At 35.5% G+C, this 20,637-nt stretch overlaps 3 protein-coding genes across 4 annotated transcripts in view; 1 reads left to right on the top strand and 2 right to left on the bottom strand.

Moving 5' to 3' along the window:
* Positions 1-2,931, bottom strand: part of LOC117417117 (EEIG family member 2-like) — a 33,610-nt gene extending 30,679 nt beyond the window's left edge. The window contains exon 1 of the mRNA XM_059034882.1: positions 2,765-2,931. The gene's annotated coding sequence lies outside the window, so the exon portion shown is untranslated. The remainder of the gene's footprint in view (positions 1-2,764) is intronic.
* Positions 1,283-14,821, top strand: LOC117416894 (mitochondrial adenyl nucleotide antiporter SLC25A24-like). Its single transcript, XM_059034881.1, has 10 exons — positions 1,283-1,775; positions 5,739-5,865; positions 6,218-6,305; positions 7,832-7,943; positions 9,014-9,172; positions 9,267-9,419; positions 10,174-10,281; positions 10,771-10,938; positions 11,166-11,316; positions 11,785-14,821. The coding sequence occupies exons 1-10, from the start codon at positions 1,593-1,595 to the stop codon at positions 11,967-11,969; spliced, it is 1,434 nt and encodes a 477-aa protein (XP_058890864.1). The 5' UTR covers positions 1,283-1,592; the 3' UTR covers positions 11,970-14,821.
* Positions 14,822-15,724: 903 nt separating this feature from the next.
* On the bottom strand, positions 15,725-20,637 carry selenoj (selenoprotein J). Of its 2 annotated transcripts, none has more exons than XM_034027982.3 (10): positions 20,569-20,637; positions 20,104-20,181; positions 19,765-19,941; positions 19,316-19,414; positions 18,950-19,042; positions 17,765-17,921; positions 17,401-17,516; positions 16,806-16,883; positions 16,422-16,561; positions 15,725-16,125 (listed from the first exon to the last, which is right to left on the bottom strand). In XM_034027982.3, exons 2-10 carry the CDS (start codon positions 20,171-20,173, stop codon positions 16,024-16,026), a joined length of 1,032 nt encoding a protein of 343 aa, XP_033883873.1. In that variant the 5' UTR covers positions 20,174-20,181; positions 20,569-20,637; the 3' UTR covers positions 15,725-16,023. The 2 variants fall into 2 exon arrangements, with proteins under 2 accessions (XP_033883873.1, XP_033883874.1); XM_034027983.3 differs by having other exon boundaries at positions 20,534-20,576.

The following is a 20,637-nucleotide window of genomic DNA, read 5'->3' as shown; positions in this document are numbered from 1 at the left end:
ACACAATTCTGTCCCATGGGTGCCAAGCTAAGCAAATCCTTGCATTTCTAAAATGGTAGGTTCAAAATATACTGCAATTAGCACATCTATTTAAAGCTAGCCTCATCACTCTACACTGACACAGCTGTTTGAGATGTGTGTTATGACATAACTGTGAATGGAAGAAGAGGAAGAGAACACTGAAGTGCAAGAAGAAAAAGTTAGGTGCAAATATAAAGATTACATGTGGTGCTAAAATGTTACCAACACATCTTGTGGCAAGCTGTATAGTGCTCAGTTTTCATATTCACACTGCATGGTTTTTAAAAGGCTTCAAAGTTACATTTTTGTAACTCTGTTTATTCAGTTTTTGTTCTTGTGCACCAATGAAATTTTCAACCCCATTTAGTACCGCATCAGGCAGAACTAAACTGCTAAATCCCAGAATGCTGGTTCGTGCAGCTCATGAGCTAATTTGTGATTGAAAGAAGTACTTCCTATTTTTTTATGAAACCTTTTAATCTTTTGAAAACACCTGATATGAACAAAAATATATAAAAATTGTAAAATTGTACAAGAAAAGTAAAGATTTATTATTATTATTATTATTATTATTATTATTATTATTATTATTATTATTATTTATTTCTTAGCAGACGCCCTTATCCAGGGCGACTTACAAGATATCACATTGTTTTTACATAGAATATGGGTGGGGATAGGCAAACATCTTGTATCTGTATTTAGTATTCAACTCATCATGCTTGTGCAGGCCGGTGTACTACGTGCAGTTAGTGTAGCTGATTTGTATTGAGCCTGGTACTTGTGCATAGTTGCTATGGGGGAGGTGTTTGAATGCAGAAGTTTGAATCAAGAAAAAAAAAAAAAAAATCATTCAAGTCATTGGTACTATTTGTATATACTAGGTCAGAGTTTGTTAGTGTTAGAGTTAGGTATATATTAGTCTTTACTTCATTTTATCTGATAATAGAGCATATTCTTGTTCATATGCAATTGCATTTTATTCGCTAATATGTATTATAAAGTGTTAACATTTTGTTAGTCTCTAGTGTCATAAAGCATATGTTTTTCTAAGAAACTAAAAAAAAAAAAAAAACCGGCCAACGCCCATTCAGCAGTTTGAGATTAACAAAATAAACACAAATAATTTAAAAAGTTACAATGTCAGTCATTATTTGAAAACGTATTTCTTTCACAATAAATAAACAAATAAATTATAAACTGGTGCCCGCTGGTGGGTGTGTGGTATGATGCACTGCAATTTAAATTGTTACTGCAGAACCATAAACAAATCCCTCCCACTTTGTGACAAAAACTCCAGAGAAGAACGCCGCGATGTTAGCTTACTCTTTCTCATTTAAATAAGCATTTCAGAGAGACGCTACTTTGTCTTTATTAAAATATTATTCGGCCTACCGCATAACTAAGAAACACATCTTGAGTGTAAATAATACGAGGGAACTACTTCCTGGGCAATGCAACATAATTTTTTTTTTTTCTGAACTGAGTTGACATTCTTTTTTTCTACCTGTATTTTAATTTTTGTCTAAAAATTTTCTTGTTTCATCTTGCAGTTTTGAATAATTGCGACAATGTTCCAGATTGTAAGAAAGTTTGTTTTCAGCAATGCGCTCTGCGTGGGAGCAGACAACGGGAAGAGATATGACGATCTCTTTGAAAAGCTGGATACCAACAAAGATGGGAAAGTGGACATCCATGAGCTGAGACAGGGCTTGAAAGCGATGGGCTTGGGTTTTGGTGAAGGTGCTGCACAGGTAATCGCATTTCTCAGATATTGCTGTAATTCGGTATGCATTGTTATTACCAAAACTAAAGGTAAAGTATTTTAATACGAGTGTGTATATAATGATGTTTAAAGCTGAGTTGGCACCACCTACCTATACGCCATCCGATGAGCCCTACCTAAATAATTTATAGCAGGCTTGCGCAAAAGCGAAGGTTGAGTGGGTTAAATATTAACAAGTAAACATTTCTAATTGGGAGGGACAGTTTCTATGCAATCTATAGAGGCTCCTGTCACGCAACTGGCGTTATCCACGCATCTTGTTTGCATTTCTTACAAATTGCTATAGCATTAATTTTAGTAAGCTTAAAAACAAAAATACTGGAAAGGGGTCTTTAAGAAAATTCCCAGAACCCTTTGTGCAACGTTCAAAAGCATAGGGGGTGTGTTTGGTACCGCCTCCGCCCACAAAATCTTTTAAAATTGGTGTCCAAGTGAACATTTAAAAACGGAAAGACAGATGTGTAGAAAATATTGCAGCTACAAACTCGATATACTATAAACTTTTAAACAAGTCAGACGATTGAAATGCCACAGTTTTAAACATAAGTGATGGCTGCTGGCTATTGTGTGGGGCAAGGTAAAAGCCACATCATGATGAACAACTTTTTCAACGTTGACTTTGGTTTTAAGCTTATTCGGTCTGTCATGTGACTGCCTCTCATTGTAACATAGTGCGATATTTTGGACAACATTAACTTTTTGAAGTAATGTACAAGTTGCATGAGTATTTTGCATTACCACAGTAAGTTACCATACAGCCCTTAAACTTAAATACGCATCATTATAACAATGTTTTTCTAGTTACCAATTAAAAAAAAAAAAATCCAGTGCATCCTGTTTGTACAAAAAAAAGCAGCCCCCTGTTGGGCGACACAAATCTTTTCTCTTTACTTATAGTAATATCTTTATTTATATACATGCAGCTATAATCTCTAAATGGGCATCATCTTTAATTACCTGTTTAATATCCTTTTGTGTCTGCATCAGTCGCATTGTTTCTGATGTGCTTCTAACTGTTCCAGGGAAAAAAATAAATACATTTTAGTCACACGTGCTGCACCAGAAAAGACTCAAAAAAGCTGATTTTCTGAAGTGAGGCCGGGAAGTATTTGGTGCTGCACACACATCCATGTATGTGTGCATAGTCACAGCAGTGTGCTACACTTATACACTTCCCCCTCCAATCAGCCCCAGGATAAGTATAAGCACTGCAAATACTTTCCTAGGGGGAAACTACAGCAGACAACACGTATACTAATCATGTAAGAAAATAACTGTTATGTACATTTAGCTAATGTAAAGAACCCCTTAAAATGATCTATATAAAGGGTTGCGTTTATGTAGGGTGTTGAAATATATAATCACTAGGCTTCAACAAAGGGTTCACTTTAGACAGTGGTCCTTCTATACAGGATTAACTGCAACTTTTTTTTGCAGTGTAGTCTACAGAATGTTTGAAGGTTTCATCAATTATATAGGTTCATTAATTGTTCAGCCACAAACAGTATTGACAGAGATTAAAACAGCAAATGATTGTCCTTAAAAGGTAGCTAGCAGACACATTCACTTTTAACATTAAAGCATTACAGCTGCAGTGTCCTACAATGATTTTCATTTGTACACTAAAAATATAATTGTTGGTTTACTACTACATTCTTCTACAGTTAAAAAATAAATGCAAATCTACATTTTTTTAGAGCTTGTTTTTAATATGTTTTTATTGCACTGCAATAAAACCAAACGTATATAAAAGACAGATTGATACAGCATATACAAATTAAGAAAATCAAAGTAATTGTTTTGTACATTTTGTGTATGATAAGACTAAGTGTATCCTGTACACTGTCAAGTGAGATAGTAGACTAAATTGGACTTTCTAAATCCATAGCTGGGAGTTTTTGAAATTTAAAAATAGAAGAATCTGCTATCTGATTTTGTGGTGGTGATTTTTACTTTGTGGTTTCTTTAGCAGCATACTAATCTGAGTCACAAGATATTTATGTGGCACAAGTAATTTCAAACCATATTCAGAAACAAACAAATATTGAAAATGTACAATATACACAATAATACTGACTTAACTGGCGAACCATAAACAACATAAAGCCTGCTACCACCTTAATTCACTAGAGTAGAAGTATATAAATATTTCTGTGCAATTTAGGATGTTCGTGTTTGAACCTCCATTTCTAGAGCATTTTCATATTCACAGACGTGCAATGCCTTTGCCAGGTATTATTTACAATGTTGTGCTTTTACAGCTTTCCAAATCTAACAACTAGGCATGTATTAACAGTTTTGAAGTCGCTCTGATGATCGATTTGTTTCAAAGTCTACTTGTAATGTTCAAAAACCTGCCTGGTGATTTTCAGGTAATTTGCAGGGCACTCCTACAGTGTAAACAGAGTAAAACTTCCAGACATTCCTGAACCATTACTCATGGTTAGTTTCCATGGAAACCACTGATTAGAAACCTTGCTATAATACACTTCCCCAAACAGTATTTTTGTACTGTAACTAAGGAACATGCAGTTGTGAAACAGTGTTTTGTAATACCAGTAGTTGTTTCATACTGCAATAGTTCCATCTGCTGGTCACATTGTGTATTGTGTGTCATAAATAATTTAAACTTTATTGTGAATTAACCAAATGGAAAAGATTCCTACTTGTACACGAGATATATAGCTTTGCTATCATTGAACATACAGGAATGTAAACATTGAAATATGATATGCTTCTGTTCTATGCATGTTTAGAAAAGGTTTATTCAGACCGTATTTTATTTTTCCAGTGTCAAATATATCAATTAAATAAATTACATTAAAAAAAAGTTATGTTTAAAATGCTGGAGCATACTGAAAAACAATAGGATAATGAATTCTGAATTCTGGTTTTGTAAACTGTAAAGTCCTTCTCTATAATATTTTCTTGAACAGTGCCTGACTTTTTGATGAAACTTTGCATGGACATTTCTCCCAATCAGATACTGAGCATTCTATTCACCATCTATGTGGCTAGAGTGTTTGGTTTAACCCTTTTCGTTGTAGATACACATGCAGGTAAAGTTAAACCTCAAGTAGATTTCTACTTTAATAAAGCGCAGTAAGAACAAATTAAGATGTAGTCCCGGTTTAACACCTGGCATGACTACTGGTTTATCCAGGATAAAAAGTGTTAAAGAAAAAAAGGAGATGCAGGGGGGCTTGGATGAATAATTCTTCACAAGGAAAGGGAGCTACAATAATAATCCATCAAGATCATTGTCCAGCTTCTTGTACTGTAAGAGCCTGAAGTCTGAAGCAGCACAGTGATGTGTTCCATGTTTGCCCAGCAACGAGTTATGAACATTAGACAGGGACTGGAAAGCTGAAAAGTTCCTGCCTTCTAACATACACTAGCTCCCTGTTCCTAATCACGGCACCAATGTTGCTAGTATTATTTATTATTATTATTATTATTATTATTATTATTATTATTATTATTATTTATTTCTTAGCAGACGCCCTTATCCAGGGCGACTTACAATTGTTACAAGATATCACATTATTTTTACATACAGTTACCCAGTTATACAGTTGGGTTTTTACTGGAGCAATCTAGATAAAGTACCTTGCTCAAGGGTACAGCAGCACTGTCGAACCCACTACCCTCCGGTCAAGAGTCCAGAGCCCTAACCACTACTCCACGCTGCTGCCCTATTCACTCTAAAGCACTGAATTTACACCCCGGTGCACAGGAGATAATCTGTCCAGTTTTCATAACCCTGTACCTGGTGTCTGGTTGCACTACTGACCTTTGTATTCAATTTGCTAAGCAAGAAAAAATAAGACTTATGCAAACATTGTGTGTTTCAAACCTGCATGTTTCCAGAATGAGAGATGCAGTTCTTTTTCCTGATTATTTTCTGGTCTGTGTTTTTTTTTTTCATCAGAAAATAGTTTCCGCTGGGGACAGTGATGACGATGGAGAGCTGGACATTTCCGAATTTTCAGAATATCTCAGAGACCATGAAAAAAAGCTGATGTTGACCTTCAAGAGCTTGGACAAAAATAATGATGGTACAGTTTTTGTTTTTTTTCTGTTGCAGTTTATTTTATTAGTCTGATGCTTTGTAGTAGGTTCAGTGATTTTGTTACAGATTTTTGCTTAGTGTTTAAAAAAAATTCTCAATTATCTTAATACAGTAATTAATCCCACCATATGAAGGCAGATCACAGTGGAAATTAACTTCATTTTTATGTAAATTCTCTTTATCTTGGATAAGACTTTTTTTGGAAGGTCCCAAAAGACAAGTGTAAAAGTGCAAGAAAAACAAAAGCATGCTTAGTACAGTTGTGGAATAAGCAGATAATGCTGCTGACACTTACTGTCTGGTTTAATAGGCCATTATTCTTAACCTTTCTTTTCTAGGTCGTATTGATGCTTCGGAGATTAGGCAGTCACTTTCCAAATTGGGGGTCAAATTAAGTGAAGAGCATGCACAGAAGATTCTTTCAAGGTCTGCACATGTATATGTTTTCATTCAACACTGACTCCTATTGACATGTCATGTAATCACGCACTTCATTGCTCTGCCCTCTCATTAAAAAGCTGATGGATAAACCGATTCCTCTGACAAGGAGAGCTAGCTTGCCCTTGGCTCATATGTCTGTAGGTAGCTCTGAAGCCAACTACAGCTTCACACAAAATCTCAGATAGTGTCTAATAGTGAAAGGCTGTTTGCAGAGCTGCTGTATAAGCAAAATATTCAAGTTATATTAAAAAACAACACAAGTGTTTCTGAATATTGTCATTGGTCTTCTTTTAATAATGCAAATTATTATTTACAGAAATGTGTTTTTTTATTTATTTTTTAAAAGACGAGATTGACACTCGTATTGCTATTTCTGTTAAATATATAAATATTCTCTGTTTGGAATTTGGACAGAAAATGCATTCATCTCTAACTTTTATTTCCTTTTAGTTTACAAACTAGGAGACCTGTAGTAATGATAGCTATACGCTAACAAGCAATATGTTTTAATACAATTTAATGGACCATATTCCTATATCAAAACATCTGTAACAGCCTGCTGATTCAGCCTTCATTGTGTGTTGCTATAATGCGGTGCAGAGACTCTTCTGTTTCTCATTTTAAGTTGTTTTCAGGAATTTGCCTTTTCATGCTTTATGGTGTTTGCCAGGGGTTGAGACCTCCTGAGTCGCATGCTGTTTTTAAAATGGATTTGCAGAATGGCTGATAACTCACGATCAGGCAGTTCTGAACATTTATTAAAGTGAGGAGCCACAACATGTGACACAAATACTACAGTATAGTACAAAAACTGCAACTTAGGAGTTAATTTTAACAAAAAGAAATCTACCAACACAGGTCCAGCAGGAATGCTTATCCCAGTAGCAGATGGGGTTTGCTTATACAGCAGTGTGGGGCTGACGCCAAACGATGGAAAGTAATTTGTTCAGGATCCAAGGAGTTGGCTGGGCACCTGAGGGGATTTGAAACGAGAACTTGTGATATCTGCCGCCACAGAGTTTGATCAGCCCTTATATTGCTAGATGTGGATTCTCACCTGGGGCACAGCTTTTTAAAAACCTGTAGCTGATAGGGACATGGAGGCTGTATTTTTCACACAACTTGGTTTTGTTACAAGTGCAGTGCTGATTGAATTTGTAATTGAACTACTGCCCCAGAAAGACACTGCTGTGAAGTAGAGGGCTTAGTAAGTTAGTTGTATTTAATTTCTTTAAAATTGTGTCCGCCTATCAAACTGTGCATTACGTTTAAAGGAGACCTTTGATTTTATAACCCATTACCCTATCCTCTATTAAGCTTCAGTACCATTTTCCCTTCCCCTGCCATACGTAAGCAGTTTAATCTTAGCAGTGGCAGGGGTGCTAAAGTGCATTCTGGTTAGAAAGGATTTGAAATCTTAGTTATGAAACCTTTTAAGCGTCCATTGTATCTCATCTCCAGAAATCAGCATAGCAGCTATATAATGTCTTCCTCATTTCATTTACTTGCAGTATCGATGCTGATGGGACCATGACAGTAGACTGGAATGAGTGGCGTGACCACTTTCTCTTGAACCCGGCCACCAACATCGAAGAGATCATTCGCTTCTGGAAGAAGTCCTCAGTGAGTATTGCCTTTGGTTACTGCCTAGACAGAATCGCATGTGCATGCACTGAATGATAAGGAAATCAATTATTAAACACATCATGAATTTAAAACTATTATCATGGTTAACCTGTTAGTTACCCATTAATACCAGTTAAAGTTGCAACACCAAAATGAGTTTCAACCCCCCGTAGCCATTATATAATAGACTGAGAGAACAAGGTCAGAGGCAGAGAAACGGCTCATTGAGCAGCTTGGCATTCCATTCATAGCTATTGCCGAGAAAGACAGCAGGGTTTCTTCCTTTAATCAAACGTCGCTTCACTGCGAAGGTACACTAGTACGTCTAACCGGGTATCAAAGGCGTTGCCCTTGTATGAGCCCTCATCAGCTTCAGTCTCATTTTCACTACTGTTCATACTGTGTCATTGTGCAGTTGAACTTTTTCTGTATTTCTTCACTTTGAAAGATTTTAAAAATGTAACACAGAGCTGCCCTCTCTCCCATGTTGGTCCACACTTAATGGAACCCATCATAAAAATGGTAGATTCATTAGCAGGGTCATGTGTAGCAGCACAATTGTAATTGCACCCTTACTGCTGTTTTTTTGCCAGGTGTTTAAAAAAGTGCATCACTGACCATCTAACATGGTTGCGTTTCCCTGTGCTTTGAAGGCCATAGGTTTTATTTTTTTAATTTAAATCTATCTAATCTAGGAGAGCTTTTGGGAGGAGATTAAAGACTCAAGCAAGCTTTAAAAAGTTTTTCTCGGTGTGAGAGGACTGTTGTGGTAGCACTGACATTGCAAGTACAGCCCAGGGTATATGAGCCAGCAAGCAAGTAGGGTGACTCTCCTGAATCAGGATGGCAGTCGTGCAGCTTGAGACCGGACAGTGGTTCTTCATTGACTTTGTGGATGACGGGGCCATCTATGAAGTAGTAGGTTTAGCAACATGCATAATGAAATTTCTAATAACAAACATTATTAACTCATACAAATGGTAAACTATTGCATGGTTAAATGAAATATCCATCCTTTTTATACATGTTTGGTTTGACAATGCGTTTACACCAGCTGTTTGTTTCAGGTATTGGATATCGGGGACAGTCTTTCGATCCCTGATGAATTCACGGAGGATGAGAAGAAGACAGGGATGTGGTGGAAACAACTGATGGCAGGAGCGATGGCAGGAGCAGTCTCTCGAACGGGGACCGCTCCCCTTGATCGAATGAAAGTCTTCATGCAGGTACTGGTAATTTACTGCCTGTCTAATAAGAAGACTGATGACACAGATGTCATGGCATACCGTAATTAAAATGTTTTTTTTTTGCATATTGTAGGTGCACTCTTCCAAGACCAACAAAATAAGCATTTCTAGTGGATTCAAGCAAATGGTAAAAGAAGGAGGGATCCGGTCACTCTGGCGAGGAAATGGAGTGAATGTTCTTAAGATTGCCCCCGAGACAGCAATTAAGTTCTGGGCTTATGAACAGGTATGGTATATTGGTTTTATTTATTCTTTACTGGACCTTGTGCTGCAAGGCAAGAATGAAAAACATAAATAATTCAAGCACATCTTATTGAAAGAAGAAAAAAAAAACAAAACATTATGCTACCTGGACTGCTTAGCAAAATGTCCACTGTACAGGATTCAATGAAATATAGTATTGTTACAGTGACACTGAATTGAGTTTGGCAATACACAGACCCTTGCATCTACAACAGATTATACATTAGCATTCATTTTGTGTCAATGCAGCTTAATCAAAGTTTGTTTTTTTAATTTATGTTGGAGAGGCATCCTGAGCTGTAGGGTGAACCCAGCAGGTTTTTTTCTTTTTTAAATCCTTATACAAGTGGTATATGATCTATGTTTACTTGCTGTGAGCTATGATGACGTGGTAAATTAATCCTCATTAAACCAGACAAGGAGTTCTCGAGCAGTCAGATGCTAATCTAGTGTGTGGGAACTGAATAGAAGCATTGGCTTCAATACAATTCCAGGAGCTGCTAGCTGTCCAGCTTCAAATATGTTTTTTATTACATACATTTATAGATTACTGAAATATCAGGGAAGTTATATTGTGACAGTTAACCCTTATATAACCCTTGTGTTCCAGTGTTTGCTTACAACTGTCTGAAACTTTATTGTATTCTACCTGGATAAGGGCGTCTGCTAAGAAATAAATAATACTGATTGACTAAAAGGTTTGTGTCATTATTCTGCCTTTTCATTTCTTCTAATAGTACAAAAAGCTCATTGCATCAGAGGGAGGGACAGTAAAACCCCATGAGAGGTTCATTGCTGGATCCCTTGCTGGGGCAACAGCACAAACTATCATCTATCCCATGGAGGTAAGGAAAGCTATAATTAGCAATGCACGGGAAACGTATCAGTTACAATATTATAAAAAGGCCCAACGTGCCTGCCCTTTGTTGGTTGATCTCCTCACCACCACATTCCTCTTACCCTCTGTCCTGTAAAGATTATATTTTCTTGCCAGCATGTATAAAATACATACTTGTACAAATAGTATTATCATTTCCCTAATCGTCAAGAAATATGTATACATGCTTATTATTTAGCCAAGAGTATAGTTTTATACCGTTGTAGTTTTAAAATTTGGGGGGCTATACTGTACATTAACACATATTCCACCTTATGTAAATACACATGACATTTAATTAATATCCCAAATACAATTTACAGCAAAGGTATTCCCTCCTCTATTGATAACAACAATTTTTTTTTTTATCCCCTGTAAAGTGGGCCAATGTCCACGTGGTCACGTAAACTCTTTGAATGTACATTACATCTGTTGGGGAATCTTTGATTTCTATCAGGTCATGAAGACCAGGCTGACCCTGGGAAAGACTGGGCAGTATTCCGGAATGTTGAATTGCGGGAAGAAGATTCTGCGGAGAGAAGGTGTGAAAGCCTTCTACAAAGGCTACATCCCCAACATATTGGGAATCATCCCCTATGCAGGCATTGACCTAGCTGTTTACGAGGTATGTTTTTAGTGTGATGCTTCACATGAATAGCACTGACTGACTAAATATGTGCTGTATTATAATGTTTAAAACCTTGAAATGCTGCTTATGTTTGCTAAATATAAGTGATTGCATTAGTGTGTATACAACAGTAACTCGACATTGTTTTAGGAATTTCATATTGAGTATTTTATTTATAAATATGTATTCAGATCTTTTAAAACTTGTTTCCCTTTCTCCTTCAGAGCTTGAAGAATTTCTGGCTGACACGTTATGCCACAGACTCTCCAAACCCAGGAATACTTGTTCTACTGGGCTGTGGAACCATTTCCAGCACTTGTGGACAGCTAGCTAGCTACCCTCTTGCCCTGATCAGGACCCGTATGCAAGCACAAGGTAATTGAAGATTTTTAAATCAAATACTGAGTAGCATTCAGTTTAGTAGGATTTACTATTACCAGTGTATCAAGCTTGGTATTAACCATTTCCAGTACATATACAGTACCTGATTGGCTGAGTTATTAAACACAATAAACCTTGAACTGTTGGTCTGTTTTTAACCATGCATTGACATCTCGGGGAACCGTTTTACACATGCAGTGGATGTAGGTTGTGGCAACCTACTGACCTACAATACTGACCTGTAATGGGTTATTTATAACCTCAGTATGTTACTGACCTACCTTGTTTATGTGTTAGCTTCACACCAAAGCGAATATTGTAATAATTGTTACTAATCAATTTAAATGAAAAAAATAGTCTGTAAACAAACAAAAAAACACAAGTACATTGTATTTATTCAGCAGCAGATGACAATGTGCAACAAAATAAGTTTTTAATTTTTTTTATTGGTTTCCTTTTCAGCATCAGTGGAAGGTTCCCCACAGCTTTCTATGGTCAACCTTACTAAGAGAATTGTTTCTAATGAGGGCTTTTTTGGACTGTACAGGGGTATAGCCCCTAACTTCATGAAGGTTATTCCTGCTGTAAGCATTAGTTACGTGGTGTATGAATACTCAAAGACAGGTTTGGGGCTCTCTTCTAAATAAACACAACAGACAGCGTCCATCGATTAATTGATGACAAACCCTCCCAAGAAAAGGCTTAAGGTGTAAGATCTGCACCAAAGCCTCTCGTTTTGGAGACAAAGGTGTTTTTTTTTTTATATATAAATCTGACAAGATAAGTTTGAGGTGCTTTTTAAAATCTGATCTCATTTTTTATTTGATCCATTCTTACATTGTGGCATGCTGATTGTGTTTTTTATTTGTTTTAATTTTTTTTTTGTAATCCATTCCCACTGCAAGGTTTGCTCATTAGTCTAGCAGTAGAGTTCTACTCAACCAAACCATCTGGCGACTGCTAGCAACATGGAGTAAACCTTCAGTTGGATTTTTTTTTTTTTTAGCCGCCTTAACATACAGCCACTTTCTTTTTTTTCCAGCTTTTTAATTCATGTCCTGTGCTTTTAGTTTTATTATTAACAGTAAAATGGTGAACACTTGAAGTTTAACTCAAAGGATAAAATGTAGAAATATTCTTTATGCTGTATCTCCTCTTTATCCTTCATTTCTACAACTCCAAAAGGCCAGCACTCTCTGCAAACATAAGAATTTACTTTTACACATCATGGTAGAAAAAACAAGTGTTAAGCCACTCCTCTTAGGACAATGTTTTGACATTCCCAATATCAAGTAAAACACAGGAGAATTGCCTGATTTTAGATTTAAATCATGACCTTACAAATAATCATGTGAGGAGAAATCTTTATTATTCTTAACAGTCTAAAAAAACAAATGGAGTGTTTGATGTATGCAGGAAATATAGGATTAGATTATTTTTTTAACTTGTTTAGACTCACCAGATGCCTTACACTTGTGGGGCCTGATGAGCTACTTTTTTTGTAAAACGTTTGGCATAACAAAGACTTACTGCAAGACATATACATGTTTTATTAATTGATACCAGACCTTATTTCTTTTTTTGCTTCAAATTGGTATTCTTGCAATATTATATATATATATATATATATATATATATATATATATATATATATATATATATGCACATTTTAATTTTTTTTGTTGTAAAACCTGAATTTTCAGAGAAATATAATATAGAATATAATTGTTGTGAAATATACAACTATGACCAAAAGTTTTGCATTACCTATAGGATTAACACATTTTGTTTAATACATTTTGAATTAAACCTGCTGAATGTTACGTTAACATATTGAATTACGTTGTACTGCTTTGTAGTTTTCTATTTTCTTAATGAAAAACTGACAAACTGAGAAATGTGACATTTTGAAATCTAACGTGAAACACTGTACTACCATTATGGCTTCCAGTAGACTTTTGCGATATCATTTTTTTTTTCTCTTTTTTTTTTTGTCTCAATCCTAAAATTCTAGGCGATGCAAAACCTTTGGCCATAGCTGTACACCCTAACATTGTGAGAAGTTTACATGTATATTGTCTATTGTTGGCAGCTGCACAATCTGTATTCCATCAGTTTCTGAAAGGTAGCTTTTTGTTTAAATATTGTTGTGGGCATCTCTATATATATATATATATATATATATATATATATATATACAGTATGTATACTGTATGGAATGTACTTGTAAAATGCAATCCTTGAAAAAAATAAAAATAAATGGGTGTCAAAGCAATAATTTTGCATAAAGAAGCACAAACAGAATATCAACAAATGGGAACTGTCAGTTTACAGTAGTTACTGAATTCAGAAATAATGCAGGTTACAAACATTGTATTCTTCAGTTTAAAGCACAGATAATGTAGACATGTTTGACATATATATATATATATATATATATATATAATACATGGATGAAGGCTATATTTGCATCCTGAGCCATTCGGAAAAAAAAGGCATAAAAAAGTGATAATTCCTCTAGAGGAAAATATACTTGAACTTTGACCCATTCGACTCCTCGAGACCGTCACTTTCAATTCAAACACAAAATGTCTCGTTTTCAATCACTTGACAACACCCACAGTACAGAAATGTTCATTAATGATCAACAAAATGAGAATATGTTTTAAAAAAAAAAAAAAAAAAGTACAGCTGGTACATTCGGATCTCAGAGAAATAGACAACGACATAGAACATCTGTACAGCACTGAAACACTACGTTAAAAAAAAAACGAACTGTACTGCTTAACTTCATCTTCTTTAATATTAGTATCACAAGGGTATCCATGTATTATAAAAAATAGTAGATGGGCCTCTTCAGTGAGTAACAGGAAAACAATCCCATCTCCAGTTTCTGTGACAGTTTATAAATTACTTGACCTTCGGTCTCCTAATTTATGAGTCACAGAAACCCTAGATGGAATTACTTTCTTGTAACTCACTGAAGCCCATTTATTTTATATATATATATATATATATATATATATATATATATATATATATATATACATATAGACACACACACACACAGTAGATGCCAGTTATTCACAACCCTGATGAAAACAACTTTGTTATTAACAATGTTATTAATGTTAATGGAATTCTGATATTAGCAACTGCACGCCGCTTATTGACAACTTTATTACTAGTTGTCAGTGCTAGACAGCACACTTGCATGATTTACGCGCATACTTCATGCAGCTTTTATAACAGCTTTAAAACTGGCTACGAAGCTGCATGCAAAATTGCGATGGATTTAGTGGGATGTGGTACATAGTAAAAAGCAGACATTGGACAATTTCTTATTTTAAAATTGTGTTCTTTAGAATAGATTGTAAGTACAACACATTATTTTTTACACATTATGTTTGCTTTACTCTATGTAAGGATAATTGTAGTACATTGTTGTGTAGCACTATTTAGGCCTATTTTTTGAAGTAAACAGCTCTGTTTGGGTTTTTTTCTGTTTCTCATTTTCATTTTTTAACACTAACATTTAAAACACATGTATTTCAGTGCCATATTTGTACAACTACAGTATATATTGTTCCACATAAATACACTTTAAAACTGGGGCTTTACACTTAATGGCAACTTTTTGCTGGGAACCAAGAAGTTGTTAGTAAGCGGCATCTACTATGGGTGTGTGGGTGTGTATATATATATATATATATATATATATATATATATATATATATATATATATATATATAAATGAGTTGTGTTTCTTTCTTTTGTATTTCATGTGTTGTGTGAATTTTAATAAATTCATTTTTTTTTTCAGGTAACATCTGTCATATAATTTGTTATAGTAAAAGCTTTGCAAGAGAATAGAAACCTAGAGAGTTTTGGGTTTCATGTATTTACTGATTGAATCACTAAAAACCAGAAGTTTATATTTCTGGGTCAACTTGAGACATGGTTTTGAAGTACTAATGAGTTTAAAACCCAGTACACACAACAAAAACAATTATTTCATACTATTGGTGCTGTTAAGAGAAAGCACATGGTCTGTAAGTGTTTATGAATAACATGGTTGATTTTTAGCAGCTGTCCAAAGTCGCCATCTTACATCGTCACATGATTGGCCAAAGACAATTGATGTCTTCTGATGATATGGTGAACATGATTTTACACTTGAAAAGAAAATGTTTCAAATAGGTTTGTAATAATCCGATTGGTTTGAACAACAGATTGATTTAGAAATACTGCTAGTTGTGTTTTGCTAACCAAACTTCAAATGTATGGCTACTCCACACCTTTATTACCCAACTTTCTGCCACCCATTTGGACCGTTTTGTCAACCTGCAAACACAGCTCTTCCACAAGCTCAACGCATCATCAATTAAAACGACAGACAACATTCATGTTTAATTATTTTAATTTGTGAAAAACAAAAATAAAAAAAGGACAGATAAGAAGTTGAAAATTGTAACCAGTAATTCCAATGCTGATCAATTCCATGCAGTTAAGGCTACATAATACAGCTTAAATTGAACAGGACTTGTACATCAAGTTCCCACCTTCTAATCTTTGAGTATGAACTTTCATTAACTATTCATATCAAACTGCAAATGTAGCATTATACTGAGAAATATTGGTACACTGTGAAAAAAAAAAAAGATTATTTCAGGGAGTATTTCAGAAAGCACCAAGCGGGCATTAGGATCCATGTATTTTTGCAATCTTCTTTGCAAGTTCCAGCAATATGGGGTATCTGAGTGTTTTATTCTTCCACAAATCTGGAATTCCTGATAATCCAAGCTAAAACATAGTAAAAAAAAAACAAACAAGTTGCTTTATCCCTCTCCACAAAAAAAAAGCTATATATATATATATATATATATATATATATATATATATATATATATATATATATATATATATATATATATTATTTATATTTCATTTTACCTATATATGATTTAATTTCTCTTGCCCTATAATACTACAACCTGATTCTTGCCATGATGACATTTTATACCATGGCAAGGTAAATCAGTTAGAAATACCTAAAAGAAGATTTTTCACATTAAAGGAATCAGATAGTGTCATGTTACCTGAGCTCCCAGACAGGCCCCAATGAAAGAGCCCCTGCTGCAGGTGCAACCCCCACAGCGCATGGTGTTACGGACGGCCTGATCGAACACGCTTTCAGTCAGGACTCCATGCAGCGCTGCCTGGAATGCACCGGGCAAGGCTAGAACAAAAAAAAAAAAAGGAAACACAAATCTAACAATGATGCATCTTGTGCTGTGTTTCAACTGTCTCAAATCCGGTTCTAGAAACTTGTTTTAATAATGCCCCTTCTCTTTGCAAGCATACTGTTAAAAAAAGATTTCAGAAAAGTACATTTACCTGAGCACAGAAAGACTGGGCAGTGGAAACACCATTAGTTTAGTTTTGTTCAACAGCTAAAGCTCATGACAATGAATAAAGCTTACCTCATGTGTTTGTGAACACTGCAGGTATCACCTCTTTGGGTGACTTAAAGAGATTGTCCTTCACTTGCTGAAAATGCCCTGAAAAAAAATATTTTATAGTGCTTACAAATTATTTTGCTTTCATATAAAATGGGCACTTTAAGTAAGCAAAATTCTCATTAAGCTTTACAAAATTTGATAGGCGACATGTTTTTCTAGAACCTCCTTCCTACTGTAAACATTCTTTTCTTCCTTTTTAACCTTATAATTGAATAATTGCACCTCTGTAACAGACTCTCACCAAAGCTGTCACAAAACAGTTTTCAAAAGGAAGACTTAATGTATTTAATTAACTTCTGGTATCCCGTACAAACACTGCAAAACACTTATTTGATTAAATATGCAGCAAGAAAAGTGATTCTATTACTTAGCTTCTTAACCAGCTGCTGCTGAATTCAAACACTTATTTATAAAGCATTATTTTCCCCCGGAAAATAATTAAAAGGAATTTTAAATGTATTTTTTGTGATATTTCAACAATGTTGTGGGTGCATTGATTTTACTAATGAAGTGCAAGCACAGATTCAGCTGCATTACTGATCAGTGTTTTACTAACCAACCACAGCTCTGTCTAGATCCTGAGGGTTCATTCTATTCTTGTCCATGAGCTGCTCTATCACACTATCCAGGGCCTTCTCATCGGGACCATGCAGGATGTAATATTCCAGGAGTCTGTAAACATAATTAGAGCTCAGACATAAACTTTCTGTGATGTGATAGTCTTTTCCATAGCTGTAACCTATTTATATTAAAAAAAAAAAAAAAACACAAAATACTGAATACGAGAATATATACATTGCACATCATAAATACTCTTAACTAGACAACTGCAATGTATTTAATGTTATCTAAAATTATTACCCATATAGTTTTTCAGCGCTTAACTCTTTGCAAAATTGATAAATGCATAAAAAGTTAACCTTGCGGCAGCCAATGTCTCTGCCACACAGGTATCACTGTTCTGTGTGACTCGAATTGCCTCCTCAACTTTCTCCAACATTTCTGGTTTTCCAGCATACAGAGCTACAACTGGAGCCAACTTTGTAATGCCATCTATCTGTTCATCGTTGATGCAGCCTAAAGTCAAAACAGAAGAAATATCAACTAATATAGTGTGGAGTAGTGGTTAGGGCTCTGGACTCTTGACCGGAGGGTCGTGGGTTCAAATCCCGGTGGGGACACTGCTGCTGTACCCTTGAGCAAGGTACTTTACCTAGATTGCTCCAGTAAAAACCCAACTGTATAAATGGGTAATTGTATGTAAAAATAATGTGATATCTTGTAACAGTTGTAAGTCGCCCTGGATAAGGGCGTCAGCTAAGAAATAAATAATAATAATAATAATAATAATAACCAAGCTCTTATTTGCCCTTGGTTTGTTTTGAGATAATTTGCCAACAAACATAATAATAAGTGTGATATGTCACCTCTTATCTAGGAAACAGATGTATGGAATATATTTTACAAAAAATAACAACAAAAGTAGGTCAAAAGTAAATAGTATAACAAGCGTGATCTTTTCTTATTATTTTATATCACTGTTATAGCAGCACTTCTCAGTAACTGTCAGGAAAAGACAGATAAAGAGACATGCTCCACATGAATCCTTATTGACACCTCACAGAACCTTTATCAGCACCCACCAGAAGGGATACCCGGTTTGTATGTTTATCTTATTTGTTTACTGGCGTACACTTGCAGTTTGCATTGATGCTATACAGATATACATAAGTCTATAAAAATATAGAAATTCCACTACAACAATTATATTTCACAGTCATATGTAGCCTAACACTGTTTATAAAATGGGTCTTTTAAATACTCTACCCTGATTGGTCAAGACGGGATCACAAGGCACTTCAGGGTGTGGGATATACTCTAATATCCACACACCACGGGCGGTTAAAGCCACTTGGCTTCGCCTCGTGACTTATAACGCACCCGGGGCGTCTGGATATTATATATCCCACATTCTGTTGTGCCTTATTGCTTACATATACAACGCTATAGTTTATTAAAGAGTAAACACAAAATATTCATTGAATAACCATTACGCTTGAGGTGCATGTACTCTGTATTTAGCTTTAACCATTTCACAAGCTTACCTGTTTCTTTCTTCCCGGCTTCAAAGTTCTTTATGAAGCTCTTGATGCTAGCATGTCTCCAGGGTCCTTCAATGGGGAGTTGGGGTCTAGGACCTTATGAATACACAACAGCAATTACTGTACATAAGGTGGCTATATTAATATTTCACTGCATAGTAAAACTGACCTGCACAATCTAAACCACAACAAAATCCAAATATACAATATGAATGTACGTTATGCGGATGAGTGGTAGGCATCAACATGCAAAAAAGTAGTCAAGAAAATAAAATAAATCTACGTCCATTATAATTACTCATATCTTGTAAGATATTCATTACAACCGCACATTAATTTATCAATAACATATCAATGAGACAGTCTTACCTCCCTTGGGACGATCAGGATTATTAACTGGAGTGTCATATTCAGAGCCAGGTCCAAAGAGCTTGTATGTGCGTTGTGTAAGATCCTCCACATTAAGACCTGTTAATGGAATTTCTAACACTTAATGGTGAAGCCCCCATAACCAACGTCCTTATTAGCTTAAGTGCCCCTGTGCCCTTTATCACTGTACAGTTTAAGTTTTCATTTTGAATCCTTTTTAAGATTTCTTTAGCCTCATTAGAATCCTTTCCAGCAAGAACCCCTCAGATATCCTGCCAACCAGTTTGAATGAAACTGTGAGGAAAGTGAAGGACAGTACTGGTAATTGGTACAGCATATGCGAAACATTCCCATTCAACCTGGAGTGTATGCACAGTCACCTACCAGTTACAAAAGTATTCTGAAAATATTAACAACAAAGGTATTTGATCAAAAAGTCAATATTGTACCTCCACATTCTGCTAAAGACTCAGCTAAAACGTAGGCCTGATCCCCATAGCAGCTCTGCTGTCCAGTTACCCTACGATAGAATGGGTTGGCAGACTGAGCTCGGAATTCTGGGCAGGGGCATTCAGACAAGAGGGCATCCAGCTTCTGAAGATCATAAATCCAGTGAAGAGGCTGGGCTGTGTTAAGAATATAGATAGAGCATGAACAGGACCTTATCAGTTAGATTATCTGATTTGATTACAAATTCACTACAAATGCATTGTGCTGATCATATGTATAGTAAACTGGGATATTAAACATATGCAATACAGTACACGATTTACATAAACTGTTGTTACCTGCTGCATCTGCTATTGCCGCCCCAATAATCGCCCCAACAGCTCTGTCTTCAACACTGAGGGCCATCATTTATGTATCTTAGGAAATAGTAAACAACCGTTTAAAATCGGGTTTGCACTGTCACGACCGGCAGTGACTATTTGACCTCTATAGGTTTCAAGTTTAAACACAGACAATCAATACAGAACCAGAAAAAATAAGCGTAAATTATTGCAAAAGATTGTTGCGAGTTCAGCAATTATGTATACCAAACACAGAACAGAAACACTATACAGACAGTACTTGGTCTAGTTCCAAAACTCTTATCTTTGGCGTCCATGTTGTTGTTATATAAACTAAAGCAATGAGTAACACGATGCCTTTATTTGTCTTCTCAACTTTAACAATCTCTAAGAAATACAATTTATATTCTAAACATCACAGTGTTACCCTCATTCTGCCTATGCTAATCCCACTTTTTGTACCTCAGGTCTTCAACCAGCTCCTACGACTATCAGTGACAGCAGTGAAATACCCGCCCATATGACCCCGCC

The sequence above is a fragment of the Acipenser ruthenus genome, chromosome 12 (genome assembly GCF_902713425.1).
Source record: "Acipenser ruthenus chromosome 12, fAciRut3.2 maternal haplotype, whole genome shotgun sequence".
NCBI lineage: Eukaryota > Metazoa > Chordata > Actinopteri > Acipenseriformes > Acipenseridae > Acipenser > Acipenser ruthenus.
This window is presented reverse-complemented; position numbering and strand designations above follow the sequence as displayed.

Coding starts and splice junctions, on each gene's coding strand:
- LOC117416894 (XM_059034881.1), top strand. CDS start 1,593: ATGTTCCAGATTGTAAGAAAGTTTGTTTTCAGCAATGCGCTCTGCGTG. Junction 6,306..7,831: donor GCACAGAAGATTCTTTCAAG/GTCTGCACATGT, acceptor ATTTACTTGCAG/TATCGATGCTGATGGGACCA. Junction 10,939..11,165: donor TTGACCTAGCTGTTTACGAG/GTATGTTTTTAG, acceptor TTTCTCCTTCAG/AGCTTGAAGAATTTCTGGCT.